The 10069-nt window shown below is 47.9% G+C and overlaps 2 protein-coding genes across 2 annotated transcripts; both read right to left on the reverse strand.

Annotated features, from left to right (window-relative positions):
- Positions 1–1083: 1083 nt before the first annotated feature.
- Positions 1084–1929, reverse strand: LOC133896719 (beta-glucosidase 29-like). The gene is made up of 2 exons (XM_062337320.1): positions 1590–1929; positions 1084–1495 (listed from the first exon to the last, which is right to left on the reverse strand). The coding sequence occupies exon 2, from the start codon at positions 1491–1493 to the stop codon at positions 1197–1199; it is 297 nt and encodes a 98-aa protein (XP_062193304.1). The 5' UTR covers positions 1494–1495; positions 1590–1929; the 3' UTR covers positions 1084–1196.
- A 4274-nt stretch (positions 1930–6203) lies between these two features.
- Positions 6204–9842, reverse strand: LOC133897871 (squamosa promoter-binding-like protein 17). The gene is made up of 3 exons (XM_062338699.1): positions 9059–9842; positions 7221–7342; positions 6204–7123 (listed from the first exon to the last, which is right to left on the reverse strand). Exons 1-3 carry the CDS (start codon positions 9403–9405, stop codon positions 6471–6473), a joined length of 1122 nt encoding a protein of 373 aa, XP_062194683.1. The 5' UTR covers positions 9406–9842; the 3' UTR covers positions 6204–6470.
- Between the last annotated feature and the right edge of the window lie 227 nt (positions 9843–10069).

Consider the following 10069-nt stretch of genomic DNA (forward strand, 5'->3'; position numbering starts at 1 on the left):
GAATATTTAACTTTGTAATAATAAACGGTTAAGTCAAAAGTCAAAAGAAACTTTATAATAATAAACTTTATTTAATGTGAATAAAGACATTTCTTTATGAAAATTGGGCGAAAGCCAAAAGAAACGTTTCAGTCAGTCACAAGTAATGGCCACTTTGAGGTTTTTGTGATGTAATGTGTTGTTTTAGCTGTGAAATCTAGTTAGTTAGAAAGGAGTTCTTGAAAGATTATAGTAGAATTCATGAGCTGTAAAAATACGCGGTTTACTAACTGTTACATCCAAACTTAGAAATAAATAGGTGTTTTCAAAAGCCGCCATGTATAATACCAAACCTAAATGCAAAAAATCAATTCGTCCAAATTGATCCTCACATAACAAGTTGGTTTATTTTGCTTGAAAGGAAGCACGTCACATTTTAAACCGACAAAAAGCTTGTCAGTGGGTTTTATTTTCCCTTTGCTGGCCACCCAACTACAACAACTAGAGGGCAAAAATATATAGGCATCCAGCAATGGAGGGTTGTGGCCAATGACGGACGGAAGCCAGGCCGGTGGAGGCGCTCCACCTCTTTCTCCATCTTCTCTTCCTCTCTCTCTACTTCTTTTTCTTATCTCTCCCTTCCTTCATACATGGCTCCAAATAATTGGTGGTGGGAGGGGGCTCCACTCAACCAACTCCCCCCCCCTCCCCAATTGGATAGGGTTTCTCTGACGTATTACACGCTCACCAACATATGGACTCGGATCTCACGTGTTAGCGATCGTGCAGTACGTCAAAGGATTCCCGTCCCCCCGAATCTACCCCTTGTGGTGGCGATGATGGTGTATCCAGCGATTAGAGAACCACCGACAGGAGGAATCGAATGGCATTGCGAGCGAACAACATAACACTCTGGATGTTGAAGATGATCCGTCCATCGTTAAAATCCCATCCGACGGGCGAGATCTGTCGACTGTAAAATCTTTTATTTTTCAGATGATAGAATTATAGCATCTCCCTTATTTTCAATTGGCTGGCAAGTGGCCACTCAACGACACCAACGTACAATAAGCACATGAATACAGGCATAAAACACCCATTACTGTGGAAACAAATAGCAACGGCGTAACAGTAAACAGCAGCCAATTAAAATCGGAGATGGAGCTCATGACGATGAGAGAGTAATGGCCACTTGCCAATTAAAATCGGATCATCATCTATCTCTTGAGGAACCTCTCGATCCAGTAGGTGGACTGCTTGCGGTAGCGCTTGAGGCCGTTGAGGCGGTCGATGTAGATGAGGCCGAAGTGATCCAGGTAGCCGTCCCCCCACTCAGAGCAGTCCATGAACGTCCAGGTGAAGTACCCCTTCACGTTCACGCCGTTCCTGATGGCGTGGTTGACGAACTGCAGGTGCTTGGATACATACATGATGTTTTCACTGAGGAAGCCCCCGTACTTGGTTTCCAGGGCCTGGGGCGTGTCCCAGTGGAAGATTGTGACAAATGGCTTCATCCCTGCAATGCTTTTTTGTTTGTTATTGCTATCGTTGACGATGGATTTATATATATGCGGCATGAATGCAAAGAATAATTATTACAGATTGATTACCTCTGCCTATGATCTCGTCGATAAGGTTGTTGTAGAAAGCCACCCCTTCCTTGTTGACTCCTCCACTCAGGGAACCATCTGCAGCACAAAGCCAAGTTAGTAAACGATTATCCTTTGCATCAACGAATGATAACTTGCTGGAGAGTAGGCCTGCCAGTGGGTTGGGCTGAAATGGGTTTAGCGGGTTGGGTTGTTAATCGGGTTTACCTACTTAGCAGGTTGGGCTAGATTGGGTTTGTAATGAAAGGTTGGATGAGGTTAAAATGGGTTCATTGTTTCAAGTTTGAATGTGTTAAACCCACGGGTGGTCACCCATTCGTCCAACCCAATCACCCATTGGTCTCGTCACCTGTCATCTCTATCCTGAGGCTAGGTAGATCGGTGTCGTCGACGCTGGGTTACTCCGCCGTGGTGGGGCACAGGCTAGGCACCTAGGTGCGATAGATCTGTCCCCCTCTCCTGTCCATCTAATATGACCATTCAAACATGTAATTGATAGGTTAACTACTGTAGGCAAACAAGCCAGCCCACCCACCTTCACCGCGACTTGTCGTGCCGTGGAGGCGCCATCGTTTTCTGGGCTGCCGCACCAAACACGGATCACTAGACATCATCCCGGATGCGGTCGGCTCGCTCTGTTTGGAACACCACAATGATTCTTGTTGGGCTGCAAATAGTGATCTGGTGGATTGTGAACAGACCAAAATTCACCTCTAAGGTCCATTTGCAACCAAAAGAGGAGTTTCCGAGGCCATTTTCGTTCACACACGTCCAAACCACGTATTGGTGTGGTTTCAAGAAGTGGAGATCATCTAGCACAACCCCCCGCTCTAAGCTTCACCGACGATTCCTCTGGCCCCCTAGCATTCGGCGGCTCCAGTGTCCGCGCGGCGTCGGGAGGTGAGGGGACCCGATTCTCCCCAAGCGATCTATAGATAGGTGCCTAGTTCCTTAACTACTAGTTCTATGGTTTGCTTGCCATCAATCACCGGCAACGGAGCTTCAGGATCCCTACGTATGGGAATAATTTTTCTACTGACTTCTTCGGTGAAGATCTCGGATCGGATGTCCTGGCCGACGATACAGGCGTTGGTGGATCCAGCGTCCTCTCTGGCAAAGTCGGAGAGAGGTATGTCTTCCGTAGCATGTGCTCTTCTCCAGGGCTACTGGATTTGGTGTGCCCCAGTGCTGTTGCGCTTATTTTTCTAGGTCGCTATTTGGATTGCTCATCCACGACGACGCCATGAACTGCATCTGGGTTGTCAACACTATCTTCTAGTGTCCGGCAGCGCCGGATAATCCTTCGTGTTGACGTTCCTGCAACCAGAGGGAATGGCGACGGCGATTGTATCCTACCAAGAGGCGAAGAAGGTTGTTGATGTGTGTTCATTGGTTTCTTGCATGCGGCTTTTCAATGGTTATTGGATCTTCTTATCTGGCTTGGCCAGGTTGTCATGGACGGGTAGAGGTAAAACAGATGATACAAATGAGATAATTCTCATTTTATATCTTATCTGTATTTTTAATTGGAAATAGAAATGAATATGGAAATTTTGAATACTGAAATGAATATGAATAATATTAGAAAAAAAATATAAATACGGATCTGGATATCTGTCAAATGATAAAGACCTTTAAATAGTGCATATAAAAACAACAAAAATAATAATATAGTATAACTTCACACATAAGGGAAATAAATTATGTGTATAAAAATAATAAAAATAACAATATAGTATAACTTCACACATAAGACAAATAAATTATATGTATAAAAACAATAAAATAACAATGTAGTATAACTTTACACATAAGAAAATTTCTAAGTAATTAGGGCCGTGGTGATGATCATAGGGTTGTTGCCCTGTCGGTGATGATCATAGGGTTGATCTTTAATGGGTCAGGTAAAAATCTGAAAACAGATATTATCCATTTTAAATCTAACTGGATATCCATTTCCGTATCCTTATCGACCCAAATCATTTTTGTTTCCTTATCGATATCTAGATAAAAATATCCGTATCCGTATCCAATCCAAAATTATCTATATTCGTATTGATATCCGAGAAAAACTAACTATATCTGTTTTTCCGATTACAGAACAAAAAATATCCACTCTATTTTTAACCTACGGTTTGGCCCTTAGGGGTTTGCCTGTTCTAATTTACTAATCTTTATATTAAGAATATAAAGCTTCATGCGCCCTTCTCTTAAAAAAATCTAGAGCAAAACCAAGTTGGCTTATATCAGAAGCTTCTGTTGATTCCCTGCTAACTTTTTTTATACACACTTTCTAAATTTCAGTTATCTGGAATCAACGAGGTGCTTAGACGACGAGTTAGAGAAGGAGTTTTTGGGTTTGGAAGGATCTTATGGATTCCAAGCTTAAAAAAAACTCTGAGGGAGGCCGGCCGGCCCTGTAGAGGAGGCGAGCATGGGGCGAAGAGGTGGCGGGGGCATTGCCGGCCACGAGCGGTAGATGACGGCCGGTGGGCCAGGGTAGGATGAGGGAGTGTGAAAATGGAGATGTTAGCATTGTGACCGTCGTGGATCTGATGGCAGAGCCACCGTCGGAGACGGCTGGAGGTGGGTGGGAGGCGAGGGAGCGAGTGCAGCGAGGCGAGCGGGGTATCACTGGGCGGGGGCCAGGGCTGGGGGCGGGTGGGATCCAGAGGTTGAAGAAAAGTTATGAGTCGTTGATGTGACAATCATTGCCTAAAAATAAAAATTAAAAATTAAAAACAGACACATGATAAATAGGAATGGTCTTTTTTTGATAAACACCGAATTTTCATTCGCACACAAGAAACTTTACATAGATGAAAATCATCCCAAAATAGGTTCCGCAATACCTCAAGAACAAAACATTGAGTATATAGAAAATATGATTACAAGAGTGAACCGGGTCAGCTCTATAAGCCAAGGAGTGGTCTTTTTTATAGCCTATCATGATGTATAAGAACCAAGAATACAATGTGGAAAGATAATGGAAAGAAAAAGGGTTCAGTATAGTACAACAGCGCTACAGATCCGCTGGTAATCAAAATCGTGTACGCGCCCTTGATCAATGGACAAAAATAAGTGAGATGATGGCTACAGTCTAGTACTCGTGTACGCTACGGTCTAGTTCAGTCTACTACTGTACCTCGGTAGCCAGCCATTCCACCTCTCCTCCCCGTTCGCTGTGGCCGCGCGGACCAGCGGCGCCGGCTGGTGCACCCTGACTGGCCGCCGGCAGACGCCGCAGACCCTGCCCGCGTCCACGTCCGCCACGGGCACGACGCAGAAGTTGCACCCGCAGTAGGCGCGGAAGCCGACCACCCCGGTGTCCATCGCGGCCCGCACCTTCCGGCACAGCTCGTCGTTGTGCGCGCCCAGATTTATGCTGCACCGCTCGAGGTACTCGGCGGCGCGGGCCCGGTGGTCGTGGGCGCGACGGCTGCGGAACATGGCCGCCGAGATGGAGCGCAGGCCGCCCTCGGCTCGCATGTCGCGCGTCCACCGCCTTGTCAAGCAACTCACGGATTGGGATCGCGTCCACCTGCAGGAAGCACGCCGGGTCGCCCGCGCACGGCGCGGACACGAACACCTCGTCGATGGCGTCGGTGATGTCCGTCGATCCATGCTGCTCCCGTCGTGCGAGTCATACATGGCCAGCGCCAAACACATCTCAAACGAACGAACTCGCTGCTTCGAGATTTCGCCGGCTCTCCATGAACTTTTATAGAGCTATGCGTTGCTTGGTCGTGTCGATGAGCCGACGTGGTATCCGAAACGGACAAGGATTCCGATTCCCGACGCCGAGTTGGAGTCGGGATCATCCTCGGAGATAGCAAATGGACGCAGGGAACGGCCGAGGGTGCAGGTTAAGAGTGCTGTTTGGCAGAGCTAAAGCTGTAAGAATTTTTTTTAAGTTGGAGCTATAGATAAATTGAGAGTATTTATTTAGATATCTTATTTTTATTTTAAACTAAAAATAAATATTTAAATTATTTTATTTTATCTATTAAACTTTAGATCCTAGATAGATCACAGAGCTATAGCTATAGCTAACAATGTCTAAGTTTGGAAACTTTCGTAGACCGTACTGAGCACTGATTACTCGCTCGCTTCCGGAGAGGATACGATTCTAATTCTATAAGGCCAGAACATTTCTCGTATCGGATTCGGACTCAGGGCTTATTTGATAGGGCTCCAGATTCTTCTAGAAACGTTTCGGTTTCAGATTTTTCCTGAAAACGTTTCTCTGGTGAATCACCCTCAATTTTATAAAAATGTTTGGCAGAAATTTTGGATTCGGATTCTTGAAGAAAAATGACTCAAGTGATTTTCGAAACAGGTGAAACAACATTTTAGGTGATTCTCCTCGTAGTGTTAAAAATAAGAAACGTTTCAGGTGATTCAAGGTGAAACGTTTCACGTTTTGATGCGTTTGGCAGGAATTCTAAAGAATCACCAGAGAATCTAAAACATTTCTTGCAACCAAACGGGGCCTCACTTTCTGCTCGAGTGAATGTGTGTGATCACGGCCGTGTCACAGATTTGCTTGAAACAATTTAGAAGCTGCAGATACGAGGATTGATCAAAGACAAAGTAGACTCCGAACAACATGAGGAATAATAATGGGTCACTTGGCAAGCATTGATAGTTGAATAATTCAGGCTACTGAGTTCTACATTTATAGGATCAGGTATTTGATCGAGTTCATGGACGCATTGCGCTAGACGGGAAGGGAATTCACGAGCTACCAGTTAGGAATTCCATTTCCACCCTGAAAACCAAAACGGCAAGGTAAGGCGCACAAAATCAGGCCGCCCAAGTGCTCCATGTCTCATGGCGTGGCGACCGGAGGCAGCGCCGGGAAAGGGTCCGTGACCGTCCTCACAGGGACCAGTTCATTGCATTGCTGGACTGGCCAAAGGTGCCGGGCGTGCCATGGCCGACTTGCGGCGGGTTCGGCGGCCCGCTTCCCTGCAGCGCAAGCTCAAGCTCGCCAGAGAAGTGGCCGTGGTGGACCGAGCCTGGATGGACCAGCTTCAGAGCATCCTCGTGCGCCGGCGAGTGATGCTGCACGTTCCTGGCGCCCTCAGCATGGCCCCGGGAGCTAGTCCAGGAGCTTCCCGCAGTGTAGTTGCTCGCCATGACCGAGGGCGTCACCGGAGTGCCTTCAAAGGCGCTGGCCGTGGACATTGCTGGGGACCGGTGGTGGCTGGCACTTTGGGTAGCATCCCATGGCTGGGTTGACAGAAGAGAGAGAGCACAGCTGGAGTCGGTGGCAACTCCTGCGACACATCCGCCTGGCGGAAGCTCGAAGGCAGGGAGCATTGGTTGCCCCGCCGCCGAGCCACCATGGCCACTGTATGCATGGTCGCTGTAAACTGCACTGCGGTGAGGATGAAGTTCATGGTTCCCTTGCCACTGGATAGCAGCCGACATCCGATCGGTGGGCTGAATGGTTGGCCACACATCCCTCGCGCTGCTCGAAACCCTTGGGTACGAGAAATCCAACAGGAAGCTTCTGAACCTGCCAGGTTCTGAAGAAACAAGAGTTCCGAGGAACAGCGGAATTAGCAGATGCATTGGAAAAGCACGAGTATGAATGAATTCACAACAGCATGCTGCACTTGATACCTTGAAATGATGCAGCAAGACGGCCATAGCGAGGTGGTGGCTTCCTCCGGCGCTCGTTGTGACCAGCGAGGCGTCTGCGGCAGCTACGTTTTCCTTGGTCAAATTCAGGTAACTGGTGGAACCTGTGATTGGCATGAATAAAAGTTTACTCATGGTGCAAACTTGACAAGTGATTTTACTGAAGCGTGTCACAAGAAAACCTATATATACTATATATGGCAACTACTCGTGCAGTATCACAAAAAAATGTCAGTAAAATAGGCAGCATCTCTAAATCAGGTGAGTTAATCTAAAATGATTAATGTCGTGATCCTACAAACATTATGGTTACAATGCACAACAGTATTGAACTTTACATAACAAAAGCAGACTGAAGAAAACTGCTTGCACATGGAAAGAGGGGAATTGTTAACACAGTAATCAAGAGTCTGCTACTAACTTATATCTTAATACCAACACGAACCAGATCAATAAATAATAAAGCAAACCACATGTCACGTGAAAAGCTGCATCGATACAAGCGGCACATGTGTTTTTCTAATCCTGAACCACACATATTTATTTGAAAATAGCGACATTAACCAAAGACACGCCTTTCATTATTAGATCCATACATCAGGGCCCCAGGAAAAGAAAACAAAAGGTTACCATGTGGAAAGAGCACCTGCAATCATTCACGGGAAGCGGACAAGCATAAAGCCTTAGTAAAGTGATGTGTTATCTGTATGAAACTATCAACGAACGGTCAGAACCTTCTCTTTTCTGGTGATGCAAAAGGCCACAAGCCACCTGACAATGTGAGTATGGCCGTGCCACAATCTTTTTTCCCCAAAGAGTTCATCAAAGTAGCATTGAGGACTATGATGTGCGCGTGTGTACCCTTACACTTGATACAAATGTAGATTAGACAAGCAAGAACCACTTGTGACCAGATGAACTGAACTTGAAAGTGTGGATGGAATTGATTGCATATATTCCATAGGATGTACAGGATATATATAGGCAGCCGGCAGGGCTGCATGCACAATTACAGCCGCATGAGCGGGTCTAATGCCAAATATATAACATGCTAACAGAACTAAATAACAATTGCCCTTGGTTTGCTGCATGTTATTACAGCATCAATGCAACTAGTAAATTCAATCATTGCAATTTTCATTCATTTTTATTTGTTCCATTTCACCCCTGTTTATCTCATATCCGACATTCTGTTCCATTTCATTAGGGCATTAAATAGTATCGTACATGTACTAGTGTACTGTACTACTAGCCATTCACATAGCCTACCTACGGTAGAATAAGAAAAAGATAAATATAGGCTTGATATATCTGTGCTATTCAGACAAGATACTCTGAATGTGCACAACTATGTCCCTTACTATTCTGGTCAGATTTCGCTTGCCGAAATTTTTTACACCAAATTGACACCCACCAAATGCGCACCAACGGATACTACACCCAGCATCCTATGAACGTTACTTACCACGGATGCATGAACACAGCAGCAGAATTTGTGAACCGATCAGTGAAGAGAAGTGCAGAGATTGGTTAGAAATCTTCAGAACTCGTTGTCTTTCAGTTAAAGAAAGTTAGAGGAGCCAATTGCAGAGATTGGCTTCTGAATTGTTATTTCTCCACAGCTACATGCAGTACATTAATTGAGCCACTGACGAGCTTAGCTACCAAGGCACCACAAGTGGAAGAGTAGGCCGAAGCAGCAGGAGCAGCAGCCCGCACTGCTCGGGAGGAATCCAAACAGAGTAATTGGAGGCACAAGAGAGCCAATTCTTGGAACCCAATTTGGGCCGGGATTGGAGGAGTAAGCGTCTAAAGAGTACCTGCTGCATTGTTGGCAGAAACGCTGCTCGATGCCGGCGACGACGACGCGCGGCGCCTTGGAGTGCATGGAGCACACCTTGTGCCGGCAGTAGTATGCCTTCGCGCCGCTCAGATCCACGCCGCACCCCGCCACCTGGCACCTCGGCGGCTGCGTGGCAGCGGCCGCGGCCGAGGAAGCTGCCCCGGTCCCGGTCCCGGCCCCCGCCGCGCCCTTCCCCTTCCTGCCACCCGCCCCCGCCGTCCCGCTCCCGCCTGCCGCGTCCTGCTCGAAGTAGATCTTCTTGCCGAACTTGAGCCCGTGGACGTCGTCTCCCCCGCCGCCGCCAACGCTGCCGCCGGTCTCCATTGCCACCCGCTGCCGTGCTGCACCCTACAATTTCACTTCACTGCTGTGGCGGCTTTCTTGCCCGCCCCCCTCTGACCCTCCTCTCTGGCTAGAGAGAAGAAGCAAGAGAGAGAGGGAAGAAGGTTCAGACTGGAAGTAGTAGGGAGGAAGGAGGCGACAATAGTGGTGGCGCCGCCCTTAAAATAACGCTTTGGCGTGTCTGGTGCAGTGTGCGCGCGTGTGCGCCTGTGTCGTGTGGGTGGTGCCGTCTCTTTCCTCCCTTCCCTCCGCTCCCCTTCGTGCACGCCCTCCCACTACTCAGTTCAGCTCTCACTCACTCACTCAGCCACCGCCACCACAACACCACGCTCTCTTTTCTAGCGCTGCTGCTGTTCTACGCGCCTCCCACTTGCTGGTTAAACGGCTGCGCCGGCCTACGCCTTATATACGCGCGGCGCGGGCGGGCGTGGGGTTTTGCGTTTGCCTTGCCCGGGGTTAGTGGCGGCCGCGCGTTTGTTGGTGGAACAGTCCGCCACCCGTGCCGTCTTCAATTCGGCGCACAGTAACTGTCTCCGGCGATCACATCACGCGCACAGGGGAGGCCCCGTCCTGGTAAGGCGGACGTGCGAGCGCAACAGCGAAGCCGGCCGGCCACGAGCGGGCGAGCGTCAGGGCCAGCGACATG

The sequence above is a fragment of the Phragmites australis genome, chromosome 17 (assembly GCF_958298935.1).
Source record: "Phragmites australis chromosome 17, lpPhrAust1.1, whole genome shotgun sequence".
Taxonomy (NCBI): Eukaryota; Viridiplantae; Streptophyta; class Magnoliopsida; order Poales; family Poaceae; genus Phragmites; species Phragmites australis.

What these genes read in the sequence shown, in the direction of transcription:
- LOC133897871 (XM_062338699.1), bottom strand. Translation starts at nt 9,405, where the DNA reads ATGGAGACCGGCGGCAGCGTTGGCGGCGGCGGGGGAGACGACGTCCAC. An exon ending in TTCTGCCAACAATGCAGCAG is followed by an intron (nt 7,343 to 9,058) that starts GTACTCTTTAGA and finishes TGCCAATCACAG; the next exon opens with GTTCCACCAGTTACCTGAAT. An exon ending in TCTTGCTGCATCATTTCAAG is followed by an intron (nt 7,124 to 7,220) that starts GTATCAAGTGCA and finishes TTGTTTCTTCAG; the next exon opens with AACCTGGCAGGTTCAGAAGC.
- LOC133896719 (XM_062337320.1), bottom strand. Translation starts at nt 1,493, where the DNA reads ATGAAGCCATTTGTCACAATCTTCCACTGGGACACGCCCCAGGCCCTG.